Source organism: Dryobates pubescens, chromosome 16, assembly GCF_014839835.1.
Source record: "Dryobates pubescens isolate bDryPub1 chromosome 16, bDryPub1.pri, whole genome shotgun sequence".
In the NCBI taxonomy this organism is placed as follows: domain Eukaryota; kingdom Metazoa; phylum Chordata; class Aves; order Piciformes; family Picidae; genus Dryobates; species Dryobates pubescens.
In genome coordinates, this window is record NC_071627.1 from 6,222,767 (window position 1) to 6,242,338 (window position 19,572).

At 51.3% G+C, this 19,572-nt stretch overlaps 1 protein-coding gene across 1 annotated transcript in view; it reads left to right on the forward strand.

Moving 5' to 3' along the window:
* The window catches only part of DELE1 (DAP3 binding cell death enhancer 1), a 26,763-nt gene continuing 7,191 nt past the window's right edge, over positions 1-19,572 (forward strand). The window contains exons 1-9 of the mRNA XM_054168338.1: positions 1-313; positions 465-576; positions 775-895; positions 1,233-1,376; positions 8,621-8,676; positions 10,738-10,831; positions 11,611-11,753; positions 13,111-13,269; positions 15,899-15,991. Of these exons, the coding sequence (XP_054024313.1) occupies positions 207-313; positions 465-576; positions 775-895; positions 1,233-1,376; positions 8,621-8,676; positions 10,738-10,831; positions 11,611-11,753; positions 13,111-13,269; positions 15,899-15,991 (1,029 nt within the window). The 5' untranslated portion in view covers positions 1-206. The remainder of the gene's footprint in view (positions 314-464; positions 577-774; positions 896-1,232; positions 1,377-8,620; positions 8,677-10,737; positions 10,832-11,610; positions 11,754-13,110; positions 13,270-15,898; positions 15,992-19,572) is intronic.

The window sequence follows — 19,572 nt, forward strand, 5'->3', positions numbered from 1 at the left end:
CCCGCTGGGCAAAGGCCGCCCGAAGCTGTTCCTCGGCGCTTTGCCAGGGCGGGCTCCGCTCTCCCCATCGCCCGGGCTGCGGACCGCAGCCCCTGCCCCGCGGGAGGCCGGCCGCGACCGGCGGATCCCCTCGACCGCCGCCTCCTCTCTATGGCCTAGGCCGCCGTCGCTCGGCAACGCGCCCGCTCTGTGGCGCCGCGGGTGGGATGTGGCGGCTGCTGCTGGGCCGCGGCCTGGGCCGCTGCTGGCCGCCCCCCGCCCGCCCCGCCTGCGCCGCCGGCCCTGCCGCCGACCGCGGCCCCAGCCCCGAGCGGTGAGTACGGCCCGGCCTGGCGGGTGGGAGGCCGTGAGCTGGCCTGCAGCGAGAGCCGGGTGGGTGCCGGCCCACAGAACGCGGCGAGGTGGTGGTGGGAGGGTGTCCAAAGGCCAGGTTCTGGCCTCACGGTGTTTTCTGGTCGTTTTAGAGTTCCCGGTAGCCAGGATGGACGGTCCCGGGATGGCTCGGGGAGAGGAAGAAGGCAGCAGGCCCTGCCCGGCCTGGTGCCCCGCTGCACCGTGCTGGAGGCAGTCACCTGGGTGAGGAGCAGCAAGCAGGGCCGCGTGGTCCCGGCTGGGAGGGATGTGGACTTGGGGGTGGGAAGGGGAACGGGAGCAGTCGGAGCTGTTGGGAGAGAAAGCTCCCTGAAATGGATCTGTGGACAAGCTGCTACATGGAAACGGGACACAAGGAGAGAGCAGGGCTCTTTTCCTTAATTTGTGCTTTCTTTTCTTCAGGGAGCACTCGGTGCACTGCTGCTGCAGCTGGTCAGACAGATCTCCTGGTTGAGATCGCTACCCGACACCAGGAGAGAGCACAGGGCTCTCTGGCTTTCTTCACTGCCCTCTCAGCAGACAGGTTAGCAGCTCTGGCTTGTGAGAAAGGATTGTGGGAGGGACAGGCTGTTGGTCAGAGTTGCAGCCTCCTGGTACGTTAACGAGAAGCTGACAACCAGTTTCCAAGCTGTCTGGGGAGGTCGAGGGCTGGTAACTGTCAGGGGAAGCTCATTTGTTTCTTAGGGATTTGGTGCAATCCCACTTGGCATCCTGCATGCCCTTAGCTTCGTTTTCTCTCCTGGACTCCCTGAACTTTCTTCCTGCTTAGCTTTGTGGCTGGGTAGCTACACAGCCCAGTGTTGTCTTCTAAAGCAGACACTGCACAGCTAATGAGAACTGGTTTTCACTCTCTGTTCCAGTGGTGACTGAGGCCTCAACCAGCTGTCCCAGTGCACAGTTGGGGTCCCACCTCCAGCAGAAAGCAAGCCCAGAGGTCCTACCAGAGAATTCATCCTCAGGCATCCCCTCAGGGCAAGGAGACAGACAGCCCTGGGCAGAGGCAGGTATGTGCAACGTGCAATACTTGTGCCAGGAGGACTTCTGAGTCTACATTTCCCCAAGGCAAAGCTAGGAGCCAAGAAATGTGTAGCCATTTATTGACACTTGAGGTGGGAGGTTAGAGTGAGAAGACAGGAACTTCAGAGAGGTGAATCAGGAGTCCAGAGACAGGAGGAAAAAAGCTCCTGCAGGCAGGCAGGAGCCTGTGCTGTAACTGCAGGTGACATTGGCTCTGGCAATATTGGTCTGCTTTAGCAACCTGATTACAGCATCCAGTTTCTGTTCTTTCATTGTGGACAGATATTTACAGTCAGAAGGCTTCAGGCAAATAAGTGCAGTTTGTGTACATGGTGTGAAACTAAAGGACTTCTTTTCTTGCTGGAAGCTGAGGATGTACTGACGAGTGCTGATGCTGTAGATAAAGACAGTGGCAGGAGGTATCAAAGACATTCTTATTAAAATGAGTTTTCTAAAAATAGGAAGATACACTGCAGGGAAAAAAAAAAAGAGGAAGTCTTATCCAAGAAAGCATGTCCTCAATGATAAAGTCCTATCAAGGAAGATCAGGTAAGGCCTACAACAGAACTACTTAGAAGGTATATAAGCACTAATAATGGCTTCAGGAAAGTTGTTAGAAGCAGGAAACCTGCTGGAGCAGGTAGAAGAAGAGACAGCATAGGATCACAGAATTGTCAGAGTTGGAAGGGGCCTCAAGGATCATTCAGTTCCAACCCCTCTGCCATGGGCAGAGACACCTCACACTACATCAGGTTGCTCACAGACACACCCAGCCTGGCCTTAGAAACCTCCAGGGATGAGGCTGCCACCACCTCCCTGGGCAACCTGTGCCAGTGTATCCAGTTCTGGAGCCCCTTTTAGAAGAAGAATCTGGAGGTGCTGGAACATGACCAAAGAAGGGCCACAAAGATGATCAGAGGGCTGGAGCTGCTCTGCTGTGGAGACAGACTGAGAGAGGTGGGGTTGCTCATGCTGGAGAAGAGAAGTCTCTGAGGAGACCTTCTTATGGCCTTCCAGTCTCTGAAGGGGGCAACAAGAAAGCTAGGGAGGGGCTTTTTAGGGTGTCAGGGAGTGATAGGACTGGGGGGGATGGAACAAAACTAGAAATGGGTAGGTTCAGACTGGATGTTAGGAAGAAGTTCTTCACCATGAGGGTGGTGAGACACGGGCACATACAAAAGCCAGTCGGTAGATGGTGGCTAGATAATGTAAGGTGTTGCAGAAAAGGTCAGAGGAGTTCCACATTCTTTGCTTGCTTCCAGATTTTTGGCTTTCTTCAGTGCTGACTTAAGCTACTGCCCATCACTGCATATCAAAGCCACCTCCTGCCAGAGGTTATCAGTCCCATCACTTGGCAAATGGAGCATTTTGTTTCCATGTCTCCTAATTAGCTCCAGGAAAACAGCCAGGTTAATTTACCTAAACAGCCAATTAGACCCATCTGGTTTTGCCTGGAGCATATTAAGAAGCACTCAGACACAAAGCTTCCCTGGTAGGTTACTGGACATGGACTTCTGGGAGAAGTGGTGGGGAGTAAGTGGAGACAGTGATGCCTTCAGTTGGCACAGCTGAAGTTCAGGGGTGACCGCGTGTCTGTGTCTGACAAACAGTTTCCTACTGAGAGCCAACAGGAAGAGCTTTTAGGCAAACTGATAAATTGAACAGTGACAAGTCACCAAGGCCAAATGCTCTTTGTTGTTCAGATGTTCTTCAGAAGCAATGAAACCACTGAGCCTCTAATGAGGATCTGTAATCCAGTGCTTCAATCTGTTCTGTGACCTGAAGGATGACAGGTTGGACCCTGGCTTTTAAAAAGGCAGGAGGGTTGTTTGAGGCACAGAACTGCTAAAAAGGTACTTCTGCAGTGCTAGAAACTGTGTTAAAGAATAGAGGTGTTGGATTCAGGATGGTCAGGATGAAGGTGCCAGTCTCCTTTTGGTGGTGCCCAGTGATAGGACAAGGTTCATCAGGTATAAGCTGGAACCCAGGAGGTTCCACCTCAAAGTGGAGAGAAACTTCTTTATGGTGAGGGTGATGGAGCACTGGAGCAGGCTGCCCAGAGAGGCTGTAGAGTCTCTTTCTCTGGAGACTTTCAAGACCCATATGGATGCTTTCCTGTGTGACCTGCCCTAGGTGGTTTGGACTCAATGATCTCCAGAGGTCCCTTCCAACCCTTACCATTCTATGGTATATATGATACGTGGGTGACTCTGCTGTGTCAAAACATCAAAGGGCTTCTAAGGATTTAGGCCAGCTTGCTCCATTGCAGAGATTTAAGAGACCTGTAGATTTAATAAGAGTCCTTTGGAGAAGACAACAGGAATGTGGAGCAAGATTAGCCAGCACTTTGCTTTCTGAAAATCTGTCAGCTAGAGCCTGAAAGACCTGGAGAAACAAAACTGAGGTGAGGGAAAAGAGGGGCTGCTCTTGGGCTAGTAACTCCTTCAAGTACAGTAAGTAATTCTCACATGGAAAGCTGTTACTGGTGAATTCTGCAAGTCCTTTGTTGAAACATGTTCTGTTAGGCACAGTCAGCAGTGATATGGGAAAAAAAGGTGACAAGTGAAGTGACAGAAGCAGCAAATGGTAGAGAATTATTCAGGACAGTCAAATCTGAAAGTCACAGCAAAAGATTGCACAGGAGCTAAAACCAGGGTGGTAATCCCAAGGTAGGTTAAATGAGCATAGGCAGGGGAGTGCAGCTGTAAATACACAGAATGAGGAGTGTCACATTAATTATACTGCAGAGGGAGCATTTAAAGTCACTGTGGATATAGTTTTGATAAGGTTAAGTCAGTGCTCAGCAGCAGTGAGGCCAATTAAATGTTAATTATTGGAAAGGAAGGAACTGAGGACAAGGCAGTGTCACAGGTTGGTGGAAGTCTGGTGAGGCCACGTCTCGAACACTTGAGGAAAAGACACTGACTTAAAAAACAGCAACCAGAAAAGGATGACAAGGAGACAATTACACAGAGACTGCCTCTTCAGGTTCATAAAGAAGTGGCAGAGGGTGTGCTGGTGCTTTGTGAAACTGTGTCCTGGGCTGCATTGGTCCAAAGCAGTGTGACCAGCAGAATTTGTGATTCTGCTCTTCTATTCTGCTTTCATGAGACCCCACCTGCAGCACCACCTGCAGTCCATTTGGAGGGGGGCAGCATAAGGGGGGACATAGAACTGTTGGAGCAGGGCCAGAGGAGGCCACAAAGATGAGAGCCTCCCCTGTGGGGAAGGCTCCAGGGAGAGCTTAGAGCAGCTTTCCAGTACCTGAGGGGGCTACAAGAGAGCTGGGGAGGGACTTGTGACAAGGGCTGGGAATGACAGGGTGAGGGACAATGGCTTTGAGCTGGAAGAGGGGAGATTGAGACTGGAGATGGAAAATAAATTCTTGGCAGTGATGGTGGGGAGACACTGGAACAGGTTGCCCAGGGAGGATGTGGATGTCCCCTCCCTAGAGGTGTTCAAGGACAGGTTGGATGAGGCCTTGAGCAACCTGGGGAGGTGGGAGGTGTCCCTGACCGTGGCATGGGGGTTGGAATTGGAAGACTGTGAAGGTCCCTTCCAACCCAAACCATTCTCTAAACCCATGAGTATTTGTCAGAATAGACATGTTAAGAGGCAGCACAGAAACGATCAGGTAGCAAAAAGGCAGGAGACAGTAGCTGTTCAGCCAGGGCAGAGGTAAATTGTGGAACTCATTGCTACAGGCCAGAAGTAGAAATGGATTCCAAGAAGTGATTAGGTAAAATTGCACATTCAGATTGGTCTTAATTGGTCCAGCCAAAACCTCCTGCTCAGAATATCACAGAACAGCTGATTGCTGGCAAGTTGTGCCAGGAAAAGCCTGACTCTATAATCCCTCTTCCTTACCCTTTCTGCCCAAACATCCACAACTGTCAGTTGTCAGAGGCAATATATGTCAGGAATAATTGGATTGTGCTCAGTACATAAGTCCTCAGGTTGCATTCTCACATCAGGCTGTGCATCCATTTGGGGGGAATTTGCTGAGGAAAGGCAGGGTGAAGAGATTCAGTCATTTCCCCTCAAGAGTCTTAAAAGAAATGCTTAGTCCTGTAATGTGAGAACGCCTGGAAAGCTTTTCATGGGAAGTTTGAAAGTGAACCTTGGCTGGTGCTTTTCTCTCAGACTCTGTTTTGCTTTCTATAGACAAAGCTGCCTAAGGTTGAGGGATTTTTTTTTTTTCCTGCTGTTTAGCTGCTGAAAAAGAATGAGGCTGGTTAAATCCAACTGCAGCAAGAAGCTGGGGCGAGCAGAAGGAAGGGAAGGACAAACGTCTGGCAGAGGATGCAGGGGAATCTGGTTGCAAAGCTTTGCCATTAGAGAACAGACCTCCAGGGCTCAGAGTGAAGCAAAATGTACCTTCAGTTCTCCAGTCTTCTGTTGCCAGTGATGGCAAAAGCCCTTCTGGAGAGAATTCCACGTCCTCACCCTTTATTTCAGTGTTTCAGCTGACTCCCAGCCTTGCTTGTGCTGATCTGCACGTACAGTGACAATCTGCTACCGCTGTCAGCTACTTCATTACCTCGAGTGGCAAAGATCTTTGTGATGGATCCAAACATCCCAATCCTGCAGATGAGCCTTTCCAGTTCCAGCATCACACACTGTGATAGAATCTATTACTTTTGGGGTGTTTAAAGAGAAAACTTGAAGAAATTCATTTAAAAGTCACCTTAAATAGAGCCGTGGATATTATTATCATCAAGTCCTCCGCTGTATGATCACATCTTTCTTCCTTCCCTTCGTGCAATTCAGGCCTCACTCAAAGGTTTGGCTGTTGGGTTGGCTTTTTTTCTGCCTCTGGAAGGTAAAAGCACGTAGTGAAGGAGGAGGAAGTGATTACAGCCAGCCTCAGTGTTACAGCAGCTGAATGCTGCCCTGGGGAGTTGTATTTTACCCCTGGCAGAAGTGTAAAATTCGTTATTTCAATTTGGAGATTACAGACATTTCCAAAGTGTGTTTTCATTTCAAAGCACAATGAAACCAATTGGAAACACTAACATTTTCCATGAGGCAGAAAGCCTGGATTTTGTCCAGCTCTTGTGGTGAATTCGTTCTTGGGAAGCGTTTGGATGTTTTGGGATGGGCAGATCTCGGCTGTCCACGGGAAGGTTATTAATTCCTCCTTTGGAGGTAGCTCTGAGCAAGATGTGATTAGCACAGGATGAGCAGTGGGGAAGTACGAAGCATTTATTAGCTGCTGAATATGTGAGCGTTGGGCATCTGGTGCACTGAGAGCTGCAGGGTTGCATGGAAGAAGAAAGGCTGGATAGTCCTGTTGCATGGTGTTTGGAGAAGGAGAAATGAAGTTAGACACAAAAATTCCAGCCATGGCATTCCCAGCTTTTGTGTGCCTTGAATGTACCACCTAAAGAATAATGTTGATGTGGGTCTGTGTGTGTGCAGTGTAGTGATCAGCTTGTTCAAAGCCCAGTGCCTATGAATTTCATGCAATCCCAGCAAGGTGGGACCTCTGGAGATCACCCAGTCCAACCCCCTGCTAAAGCAGGGCACCCACAGCAGCTTGTCAAGGCTCACCATAACCAGAAGGGTTTGGACTAAGAGATAGAGTCTCCCAGTGAGGAAGATCAGATCATTCTGTGCCTGCTCCACAAACAAACGTGAAGCAGAGCTACTGAACTCCCAGCTTACATTACCTTGGGTGGAATGATGAATAGGAATCATGTTTGCCACAGTGATCCTGCTCCTTGGGTGAGTGGGGCTTTGCAGATAAAAGACTCCTGATGGGCTGCATCAAGAGGAGTGTGGCTGGCAGGTAAAGAGAGGAGATTCTTTCCCTTTGCTCTTGTGAGACCCCACCTGGAATACTGCGGTTGGCTCTGGTGTCCCCACCTGCCCTCGGTGACCCTGCTTTGGCAGGGGGGTTGGACTTGATGCTCTCCAGAGGTCCCTTCCAGCCCCTGCCAATCTGTGGTTCTGTGATATTTAATTTGTTTTAGCTCCCTGCTTTACAGCTTGAGAAGGAGGATGGAGAGACACAGGGAGGGCACAGCTACTTCTGCTGTTAGCAGCACTGCCTTGAAGTGATCCAGACGTCAGCACCTGGTGTTAGGTGCTCAGAGGGATCCAGCTGCTGATGGTGATAGAGGTTAAAAATAATTGGCCTCAGTCAGCCCTGGCCTGCTTGTCCTCTTTGCTGGAGGTCACCATCCTCTTAGACTAGCTGGTGTAAATGCCTGTGTAATCACCTCTAGCACAGTGCTGTTAAGAGCAGGGTGGCTTAGCTTCTGCAGTAGATGTTTTTGTTAGATAATTCTGATTGAAAGTGGTGGGATAGTGGCTGAGCAGATGGTTGTGCTATCGTATCTAAGAGGGCAGCCAGGAGCAAGCAGGCCACATTGGGGTGATAACCTCAGCCTGCAGAGGATGCAGCCAGAGTAGCCTGTCTGATCATCCCTGGGAAGAGGCAGAGAGAAAGAAATCACCTAGAAAAGGAGCTAGAGGAGCACGCACCTAAGTGTGAGATCTCGGCGTGGTGCCCTGGCCGGTGGGGATTGGAGCATAGTTCTGACACGTGCAAACTTAAGCTGTTAGGAATTTGAACAAGGAGGCAATTTCACCTTCCCTGTGACACTGGTGAGAGGGGTCACCACTTCAATGACAATGTTGAAAATTGAAGAAGAGTGGCAAAAAAAAGACATAAAATTAATCAGCTGGGGCAGAAAAGTACTTGAGCTGAAAGCCAAGAACAGTACAGTCTGTTTAGAATCACCGGTAAGAATCAAGAGAGGTTGATTAGTCCTCTCAGGACCTTGAAAAGGAGAATAGGTTTTTTAGTGAAGAAGAAGAAGAAAAGCCTAGAAGAGCCAGAGCCTGGGAGCAGAAACCAGATGTATTTTAATTTGAAATGAAGCCCAGAGGTTTAAAGCAGCGATTACAAGCTGCTGGAACAAGCTTTTCAGAGGGAGCAGGAGATTCTCTACCTTTTGGTGTCTTCAAATCAAGTCTGGGGGCCTGTCTGGAGGAGGTGTGCTAGCCAGCTGTGGATTACAGGACTGTATTCACAGGCATTTGGTTGCTTTTGATAGAAAGGGCAGATTGCTTGGTGTTCCTTCTGTTCTTCAAGTCCCTGACTGAGTGGGCGATCAATCCTCTAGGAAAAAACTGTGGAACAAAGGGGATAGGAAGAGGAGGAAGAGGCAAAGGTACAGCATTGCTTTACCCTACTCCTCTTGTTCTTTGTTTTGTATTGTAGGGGAGTTCCAAGTACCTGAGAGCTCCAGCCTGGGCCCAGTTCACCACAGTGCCAAGGTATGCTTTCATTGCCACGTCCTCCCTCTGCACCTAGGACCCCTTCCCTACAAGAAGGTATCTCAGGGTGACCCCAAGCACAGCCTGAGCAATCCATTTGTATGTGAGGCTGGAGTCTTGTCCCGTGCAGCTGGAAGCCAGGAGAACCTCCAGGTCTAAAACCTGGAGATAAAGGGAGGTTCTTCTCTCCTTCTGCTCTGCCCTAGTGGAGAGAGTCCAGTGGAGGCTACAAAGGTGCTGAGGGGCCTGGAGCACCTCTCTGAGGAGCAAAGGCTGAGAGCCCTGGGGCTGGTGAGCCTGGAGAAGAGCAGCCCCAGAGGGGAGCTGAGCAATGCCTAGCAAGAGATAAAGGGTGGGGGGCAAGAGGCTGGGGCCAGACCCTTATCAGTGGTGCGCAGGGCACAGGACAAGGGGCAGTGGGCCAAACTGGAACCCAGGAGGTTCCATCTGGAAGAGGAGGAGAAAGTTGTTTGGTGTGAGGGTGCTGGAGGCCTGGAGCAGGCTGCCCAGAGAGGTTGTGGAGTCTCCTTGTGTGGAGAGCTTCCAATCCCCTCTGGGCATTGTCCTCCTGGGCAAGCTGCTGTGGGTGCCCTGCTGGAGCAGGGGGCTTGGACTGGCTGATCCCCAAAGGTCCCTCCAACCCACACTACAACGGGATTCTATGAGAAAGAAAGCTGTGATGTGATGCCTTCTGCTTTTAACACACCAAAGGTCCAGGAACTGCAGACTGGCACCTCCACCATTCAAGGTGTCTGTGTAACAGGAGTGCTGGTAGAGAAATATTGAAAGAAAAGGGGGGGGAACCAAATCAAACAAAACCCCTCAACCTTTTCCAGCAGCACCACTCTGTTCTTGTGTGTTTGCATTTTGATGCAATTTCTCACTAGGTGATTACGTGCTGTTGCTATTTTGGTTTTCACCAGACAGCCCATGACTGGAGAAGGTGGTGTCACTCCTAAAGCTGCAAATCAGGACTGCCTCTTGTCTGTTAGAGAGAGGAAGAGGCTTGGGGCTTGAAGAGGGTGCATCAGCTTGAGAGTCACAAGGGTGTAAATGATATTATTGTTCCTCTTGTGATTAAACCTGCTAATTCCTTGCAAATCAGTCTTGGGTGCAGACAATTCCCTATTTTAAACATCAGTCAGCTGAGCAATTGCTCAAGGACACTGTGAAGAGAGCAGAGGTAAATTCGGTGCTTAGCAGGGTGCAATGGCAGTGTCCTCTGCTCCCCCACCAGAAAGCTTGATCTGCTGGGGGGGGTGAGCGCTGAGCTCCCCATTCCTGTGCAGGGCTGTAGCTCGTTCATAGTGCCAGGGGGCTCTGGGCAGAGGAGGGGAGCTGGTCCACGTCTTGTCCTCTTGTGAGCAGCTCTGAGTGCTGCCTGAGCAGTAAAGCCGTTGGGTGGCAAGGAGCGTTTTTGCCGGGTGAGGCCCCCGAGTTGCAGAGGCGCCTCAGCCCCTGTGCAGTGTGTGCGGCTGCCACTCGATGGCACTGCGTGTGGAAGCCAGGCCGGGAAACTAAAGCTGCAGGCCAGGCTAATCCTCTTCCACCCACCTCCTGGAGCTGTGGTGAAGTCAAAAATCCTGTTCATTACTGAGAAAGAAAAGAGCTTGTCTGTGGTGTGCAGGCTCTGAGCAGTGTGCAGTAAGCTGGCAGGGTGGGCTCAGCTGGAGTGCCGCAGAGTGCCGCACAAATGTCAGAGCCGCTTTGGCAGAGGCTGTTTGTGCTGCTGGCGTCATGCAGGAGGGGGAACAAAGGCTGATGGCACTTTGGAAGGGGGGAGTCATGAGTGGTGTCAGGTATTTGGTGTCAGGAAGGGCCTGCTGATGTCTGAGGGGCTCCACCAAGCTGCCTGGCTGCAGGGGAGGTGAGCAGTGTCGTGCAGCCTCCCTAACGAGCTGACTCTCTTAAGATAGGACACATGACACCAGATGACATCACCCTCTAGATAACTATAGTACAGTAGCAATCTGTCTGGCTGCTCAGTTTCCAAGAAAGACTCTTGTATGTGTGGTTTTTTTTCTCCTGCTGTCTTAACAGCTTTCTTCTTTAACTCCTCAGGGTGACCCAGCTCAGCGAGGGCGTCTGGAGGAAGCTGCTTTCCAATTGCAGCAGATTTTCCGGATTGACATTTCCATTGCACTCAACATCCTTGGTAATATGGACTTGGATTTGTTTTGTCTTTAAACCACATATTTCTCATTGTTGTTTTGGCTGGTTTTTTGTGTTGGCTTGTGGGGTGGTTTGGGGTGTTTTTTTGAGGGCCTCCAAAGTGTTGCAGGTCTTGCGTGAAGGCAGAGGTGTCACACACTCAAGCTGAAGCCTCCTTCCAGCCATCTCAGTTGTGCTTTGAAAGATTTATTGCCCTCTGTCCCATTCTGCCACCTGATTTATATCAGCATATTTAAGCCCAGGCTTGGTTGGAGCCTGCACTCTCGTCCTGACACCTAGCAGTTGGAAGTGAAGCCATCTCTGTCGTGTTTTTTTGCACCACGAGCTGTCGTATCCTCGTATCCTTTCTCATTATCTGAGCTCTCACTCTTCCTGGCAAGCTGAAAAAGGAATTGCAGAGTTGCAGCTCTAAGAAGAGCTGAGGGAAGATGTGATGATCTAAGAGAGAAAAAAAAAAAAAAGAGTCCTTGCCCTATATACACCACTAGTTGCAGCACTGAAAAAGCATGGCACTTCTGTGCAAGCCATACGCTGTGCTAGGCCATCAGCTTCCTTTGCAGGCTCAGTGGGGCCACTGCTCCTGTGGAAACTTTGGGCCTGTGGTTTTGAGGGCTGGTGAGCCAGCTGGAGGTGGAACCAGAGCACTTGGCATAGGCTAGAAAGAAAGAAGAGCAAAGCTCAGTAGCTGTTGGAGGCTGTTGCTGCATTGTAGGCTGCATTCTGTTTTCTTTTTCCCCTGTGGTTACGTTGGTTTCTTCCCAGGGATTGAAAGCATGAGAGCAGGCCACCATGGGATAGCCTACACCTGCTTCAAGCTGGCAGCAGATCGAGGCTACAGCAAAGCCCAGTTCAATGTGGGTCTGTGTTACGAGCATGGCAGAGGCACAGAAAAAGACTTGGAAAAGGTATCCATGGCATGTAGGGTTGGTTATGTGGGGCACAGAGCAGCAGAGTGGTCTTTGTGGGGGGCCCAGGTGTTTTTTCTCCCTTTGCATGGGTGTGGCACTCTGTGAAGGCTCATTAGAAAGTGCTGGAAATAATGCAAAGTGGAGCTGTGCAGTGCTGGCTTCAGTGTCACAGATCCCTTCAGAGATGTGCTCCTGAAATCCCCTTTCTCATAGCTTCTCAGGTCTTCCCATAGGTCCACAGGCTGTGCTGCTAGCACCCAGGAGAGTGTGAGGAGAAAACTGTCATGTTGCTGTATTTAAAACACCCCTGCACATCCCAGGGCTGCTTTACATCTCCAGCCCTCCACTGCGGGTACCTTAACTAAAGCTGCCACCTAGTGCAGGCTGGCCGTAGCCAGCATCTTCTGGAGCTGGAAAGATCTGCAAAGGCAGCTTGTTTCCAGCAGTTGTGCAGATCCCTGCTGGCACAGAGTCAGCTTTGCTATTGTTGGCCCAGTGCCACCCCCTTCATCATGGGCAGCTTGGAGTCGAGAAGGCAGAGGGGTTGGAGGGCTCTAGGGTAGTCGCAGTCCATTGTGTCACCTCAACAGTCTCACATTAGCAGCACCCAGCACTGCCAGCCCAGCCCCAGGCTGATCCCCAGCAGTGTGGGCAGCAGGGGCAGGGAGGGGATTCTGCCCCTCTGCTGTGCTCTGCTGAGACCTCCCCTGCAGTGCTGGGGCAGCTCTGGAGTCCTCAGCACAGAATAGACCTGTTAGAGCAGGGCGAGAGGAGGCCACAGCAATGCTGGCAGGGCTGGAAGCCCTCTGCTGGGAGGCCAGGCTGAGAGAATTTGGGGTGTTCAGCCTGGAGAAGAGAGAGCTCCAGGGAGACCTTCTGGTGGCCTTGCAGTGCTTCAAGGAGCTGATCAGAAAGCTGGGGACAGACTTCTAAGCAGGGCCTGCTGCGATGGGACCAGGGGTGATTGAACTAAAAGAGGGAGACTCAGAGTGGAGAGAAGGAAGAAATGTTTGACACTGAGGGTGGTGAAACACAGTCCCAGTTTGCCCTGAGAGGTGGGAGATACCCCATCCCTGCAAGCACTCCAGGTCAGGTTATTTGGTCCTCTGAGCAACCTGCTCTAGTTGCAGGTGTCTCTGCTGACTGCAGGGGGGTTGGACTAGACGTGACCTTTAAAGGTCCCTCCCCACCCAAACCAGTCTACAGGGAAGTGTGGGACAGCTGCCAGGGTAAGCTTGTGCGGCTTTTGACAGATTAGACAGAGAGGCTAAGCTTGTCCTGGGCAGAGGGGAGTCAGGTGCCATCTGAGGACACATGGTAGCCAGGTCACACAGGGCTGTTTCTCTTTCTGCAGGCAGCTTTTTATTACTGGCACGCAGCCAGCAGCCGGCACCCCATGGCACAGTACCGCTACGCCAGGTACCTCCTGTGCCACACTCCTGGAAACAACTGGCACAGGCACCAGCAGGCAGTGACCTTCCTGGAGCAAGCAGCAGTGGCTGGCATCACAGAGGTTAGTGACCACAGCGTGGGAGCTCATAGGAAAGAGACCCAGCAGAGGCTAAAGGATTTGAAGACCTCTTCAAAAGCAGCGTCTGTGGGACTGGAGGCAAAATGCTTCCTTTGTTCCTGGCAGCGTGTAGGAGACAGCCCTGGCTGCACGTGGGAGGCAGCTAGGTACCTGCTGGGTCAGCAGCTTTGGGTCTCTGTTGGGTCTGTGCTGGGCTTTTTTATATGGCTCTTGGATTAGATGCATAGATTAGACCATTGGTTTAGGAAAGCTGACCTACACTTCTGGCCAAGAAGACCAACAGCATCCTGGCCTCTGCCAGCAGGAGCAGGGAAGTGATTGTCCCACTGTACACTGGTGAGGCCACACCTTGAGTACTGGGTTCAATTTTGGGGCCTTCACTGCAAGAAAGACATTGAGCTGCTGGAGCCTGTCCAGAGAAAGGCAATGAAGCTGGTGAAGGGTCTAGTGAACAGGGCTGGTGAGGAGCAGCTGAGGGAACTGGGGTTGTTTATTCTGGAGGAAAGGAGGCTCTCTACCACTGCCTGAGAGGAGGTTGAAGCTATATGAGTGTTTGCATCTTCTCCCAGATAACAAGTGACAGGACCACAGGAAATGGCCTCAAGTTGTCCCAGGGAAGGTTTAGGTTGGACATGAGGATTTCTTCCCCAAAAGGGTTGTCAAGCCCTGGAACAGGCTGCTACTGTTGGAAGTGGTTGAATCCCCATCCCTAATGGGGTATAAAAGAGACAGAGATGTGGTGCTGAGGAACATGGCTTAGCACCATAGAATACATAGAGTAAACCAGGTTGGAAGAGACCTTCAAGATCATCGTGTCCAACCCATCAACCAATCCAACACCACCCAAACATCTAACCCACGGCACCAAGCACCCCATCAAGTCTCCTCCTGAAAACCTCCAGTGATGGTGACTCCACCACCTCCCCAGGCAGCCCATTCCAATGTGCAATCACTCTCTCTGTGAGGAACTTTTTCCTAACATCCAGCCTGAACCTCCCCTGGCGCAGCCTGAGACTGTGTCCTCTTGTTCTGGTGCTGGCCGCCTGGGAGAAGAGACCAACATCCGTCTGTCTACAACCTCCCTTCAGGTAGTTGTAGAGAGCAATAAGGTCACCCCTGAGTCTCCTCTTCTCCAGGCTAAGCAACCCCAGCTCCCTCAGCCTCTCCTCGTAGGGCTTATGTTCCAAACCCCTCACCAACTTTGTTGCCCTTCTCTGGCCTCGTTCCAGCAAGTCAACCTCCTTCCTAAACTGAGGGGCCCAGAACTGGACACAGTACTCGAGGTGCAGCCTAACCAGTGCAGTGTACAGGGGCAGAATGACCTCCCTGCTCCTGCTGGCCACACTGTTCCTGTTGCAGGCCAGGATGCCATTGGCCCTCTTGGCTGCCTGGGCACACTGCAGGCTCATGTTCAGTCTACCGCCTTGGTAGAGTCACCAGCCTTGGTAGAGCTAGAGAATGGCTGGAGTTGATAATCTTAAAGGCCTTTCCCAACCAAAAAGGATTCTCTGATTCTGTGTGTCATCTCCTCTTGATTGCATGAGTACAGGTTGCTTTTGGGGGAAGAACTTCCTTGAGATGCTTGAATTCAGAACAGATCCTCATATTGTGTCTGGGAGTTCTCAAGATGATTCATCCACGAGGATCTGTGTACCTTGCCCTCCTTTCCCACTCTCCAGGAGACGCACTGAGGCATGTGCCATCTTGTCGTTCTGGCAGTCCCTCTTGGAGCACACTGTTCCAGGAAGTACATCTGCTCTGTCTTATGGACAGCTCACGAGTAGGAGCCTTGCTCTGGCTTTCCACAGTACAGTTTGAAAGGATATTCTGGGCCTTGGGCTGCGAGCGTGGCGATGTTCACCGCACACAGCGGAGTTCTGCAGATCAAATGTCATCTTTTTTGTGTTTGTTTGCCAGCTCAGGAGGATTTTTACTTGGGCCTACAGGAAGGCTGGGGAGGGACTGCTGAGAAGAGCTTGTGATGATGGGATGAGGGGCAATGGTTTGAAACTGGAGCAGGGCAGATTTAGGTTGGGTCATCAGGAGGAAGTTCTGCACAGTGAGGGTGGTGAGACACTGGAACAGGTTGCCCAGGGATCATAGAATCAATAAGGTTGGAAAAGACCTCCAAGATCATCAAGTCCAACCTGTCACCCAAGACTTCATGACTACTAAACCATAGCTCCAAGTGCCACATCCAGTCCTCTCTTGAACACCTCCAGGGATGGTGACTCCACCACCTCCCTGGGCAGCACATTCCAACGGTTAACAACTCTCTCAGTGAAGAACTTTCTCCTCACCTCCAGCCTAAACTTTCCCTGGTGCAGCTTGAGACTGTGTGCAAGGTCAGACTTAATGTGGCCCTGTGCAGCTTGATGTAGTTGGAGGTGTCCCTGCTGACTGCAGGGGGTTGGGCAAGATGACCTTTCAGGGTCCCTTCCCACCCAATGCAAGCTGTGAATTCCACCTTCCCTCGAGAGGCTCTGCAGCAAGCAGTGTGCTGGGCACACATCTTGCCACAGTGACTGTGGCATTCAAACAACTTGCTGAAAACCTGAAGTTCTGAAGAGGGAAGATGCTGGCTGATGTGTGTTGTGTGGTTTTATTGCAGGCACAGGCTTATCTTGGAGTCTTCTACCTGAGGGGCCTGCAACCTAAGGAAGAGAGAGGTCTGAAGTACCTGCTGCTGGCGGCCCAAAGCGGCGTAAGTAAGCCCTTGGCAACTTCTGATTGTTCTCAGCTTGGGATCACTGCAGGTTACAGGTGCCAGGTTTCAGGGCTTCTTGGAAATGGGAGCTAGTGCCAGGACTGGAGAGCAAAATCTGATAGGGCAGAGTGGAACCTTGGTGCATCCTGGAGAGGAAGGAAGCTTTGGAGTGCTGAGCCCACAGAACACGAAGAGAGGAACAGCCCTGTTGGCTTGGGGTGGTTCTTGCACCACCAGTGCTTGTATTCATCAAGCATAATTTGGCAGGTTTCCCTTTGTGGAGCATCCACACCCTCTTCAGATAACCTCTTTCACTGCTCAGTCATTTTGAGAACTTGGAATCATAGAGTTTAGGCTGGAAAAGACCTTTCAGATCATCAGTACCAACCCTTAACACCATACTACCAATGTCCCTCAGTGTCACTTTGCTGTGGTTTTGAAACCCCTTCAGCTATGGTGATTCCACTACTGCCCAGGGCAGCCTGTTCTAGGGCTTGACAGCACTCTTGGGGAAGAAATTTTTCTTAATGTCCAACCTAAACCTCTCCTGGTGTAACTTTGAGGCCATTTCATCTGATCCTGTCACTTGTTACTTGGGAGAAGAGCCCAACCCCCACCTCACTCCAGCCTCCTTTCAGGGAGTTGTAGAGAGCAGGGAGGTCTCCCCTCAGCCTGTTTGTCTCTAGGCTGAACAACCCCAGTTCCCTCAGCTGCTCCTCCCCAGCCCTGTTCTCCAGACCCTTCACCAGCTTTGTTGCCCTACTCTGGACAAGCATCAGCACCTCAATGTCCTTCTCAGAGTGAGAGGCCCAAAACTGAATCCAGGATTTAAGATGTAGGCTCATCAGTGCTGAGTACAAGGAGACAATCCCTGCCATGGTCCTGCTGGCCACACTATTGCTGGTACAGGTCAGAATGCTGGTGGCTTTCTTGGCCACCTGGGCATACCCTGGCTCACCTTCAACCAGCTGTCAGCCAACTCCCCCCCAGGTCTTTTTCCACCAGGAACTTTCCAGCCACTGCCCCAAGCCTTTAGTGTTGCATGGGGTTGCTGTGACCTGAGTGCAACAACCCATTGATCTAGCCTGTCCAGGTCCTTCTGCAAGCCCTCTACCCTCCATGTTTTGATCACAACCATGCCAATTCCCAGAACCAAGTCATCTCTCTCACCTCTGCTTCCCATTGGATGCTGGCAGCAGAGCTACCACAGCCTGGGCTCTGGTGGCAGGCTCCTGCATAGGCTCTCTGGGATGAGGGAGCTGGGGTTGTTTAGCCTGGAGAAGAGGAGGCTCAGGGGAGACTTTAATGCTCTCTACAACTACCTGAAGGGAGGTTGTAACCAGGTGGGGGTTGATCTCTTCTCCCAGGCAACCAGCAACAGAACAAGAGGACACAGTCTCAAGCTGTGCCAGGGGAAGTTTAGGCTGGAGGTGAGGAGAAAGTTCTTCCCAGAAAGAGTATTTGGCCATTGGAATGTGCTGCCCAGGGAGGTGGTGGAGTCCCCATCCCTGGTGGTGTTCAAAAAAGGCTTGGATGTGGCACTTGGAGCCATGGTTTAGTTGTCAGGAGGTATTAGGTAACAATTTGGACTTGATGATCTCCAAAGTCTTTTCCAACCTGGTTGATTCTGTGACTCCTGATGTTCTGCTAGGGGAAGGGCTCCATGAGTAGGTGATCTTCAAGGTCCCTTCCAACCCAAACCATTCTATAATTGTTCAGTTGGCTTTACTTTGGGACTATGGGACCACAGAATCACAGAATGTTAGGGGTTGGAAGGGGACCTCAAGAGATCATCTAGTCCAACCCCCCTGCCAGAGCAGGATCACCTATACCAGATGCCAAGAGGAATTATTTGGTGTTCAAAGCTAAACCTACTTGGAGAGGGTGTGTGTGATAGCTTCCTGAAGATCTCAGACTGGCTGACCCACTGCTGTGCTTTGCAAGAGAAAAGGAATCTCAAAGCCTTGGTTTGTCGTGACTCAGGTCAGAAGCTCATCCCAGGCACACAGGGAGGCTGAAATGCCAATGTGACTCCAGGGGAGGATCTTCTGCTGCTTCTCCTGGAAGCTTCCACCCTGGGAGATACCCTTATCTGTGTTTCAGTGGACAACACAGCCCAGATGAACTCAGGTCTGAGCTGGTGATCAGCAGACCCTGGGCAGGGTGAGCACATGGATTTCTGGAGGTCCAAAACCAGATTCATCATTTACAGAGGGACATTGGAGGCTGCTCAGCCCCTTGCAGTTCCCTCTCAGTGCCTGCTCCTCTTCACACCAAGTCCTTGCCCCTCTCATAGAATAGTTAGGGCTGGAAGGAACCTCAAGAATCAGCCAATTCCAACCCCCCTGCAATGGACAGGGACACCTCACACTACAGCAGCTTGCTCACAGCCACATCCAGCCTGGCCTTAAAAGCCTGTAGGGATGAAGCTTTCACCACCTCCCTGGGCAACCTGTGCCAGTCTCTCACCACCCTCACTGGAAAGAATTTCTTCCTCATCTCCAGTCTCAATCTCCCCTCCCCAGGCTCAGAGAGCTAGTTGGACTAGATGGTCTTTTAAGGTCTCTTCCAAGCAAACCCATTCTGTGTTCCTTTCCCATTACCCTGTCTAGTCCCTCATAAGACTCCTGGAGCTGGGTGAGGTGAAGGCAGCACTCCTCATCTCCAGCTCCAAAGAGGCAGAGCAGGCACAAAAAGTCATGGGTTCAGTGCTTCCGTCTCGGGCTCTTCCTCTCTGCTGGAGCTGAGGGAGGAACTCTGACAAGTGTTCTTCCAAATACAAGGAAGCTTCAGAGAACTGCTTTTTACTTTGGTTACTACTTTTTATCCTCCTCCCTCGTTTTATCCATGCAGCCATGGAATCTAGAAGCCACGGAGAAGTGTTGTGGGGGAACCAGGCCCGACCTTCTCCGTTCCCAAGCGCGTCGCCGGCGCTCCTGCCGTGCTAATTTGGGGATCTGCTCTCCTCCTGTTCTTGTCTCAGAGGTGTTCAGCAGCCACGAGATGGCTACTGGAGTGCTTCATACTCACTTAACCCTGTCTCTTGTCACATCTGAAGTGCCAATCCTTCAACATGTTTATCTCCTCTCTGAAGAAGTTTGTTGCTGTCAGAAACGGAGGCTTGCAACATTTTGCAGAGCACCCACTCAGTGAAGTTCCTCGCTTCCCTCTACCAGCTACATCCCCAGGCAGCAACACTTGCAATATGTTCTTTCCTCATGGCTTCATTAAAACTTGCTACTTTACTTCCTTTCTTCTTTTCTGGTGCTTTGCCAAGCCTTGTTTAGATCGTGCTTCAGGCAGGCACGCACTGAGGCACGTTGCTGGCTTGTTTGCCAGAAAAGGTCTGTGTGACCACTAGCCCAGGAGGGCTTTACAGTGTGTTCAGAACCATCATCTTGCTTCCTTGCTCTCTGGGAGACCCTTTTTCTCCTTGCTCTCTGGGAGAGCCTTTTGCTCCTATGGGATCTCAGATAAAGTGCACAGCCAACACATAAACATATCAGGAGTTTGGGTTGGCATCCCCGGCAGCAGGGGCAGGGAGGGGATTCTGCCCCTCTCTTGTGCTCTGCTGAGAC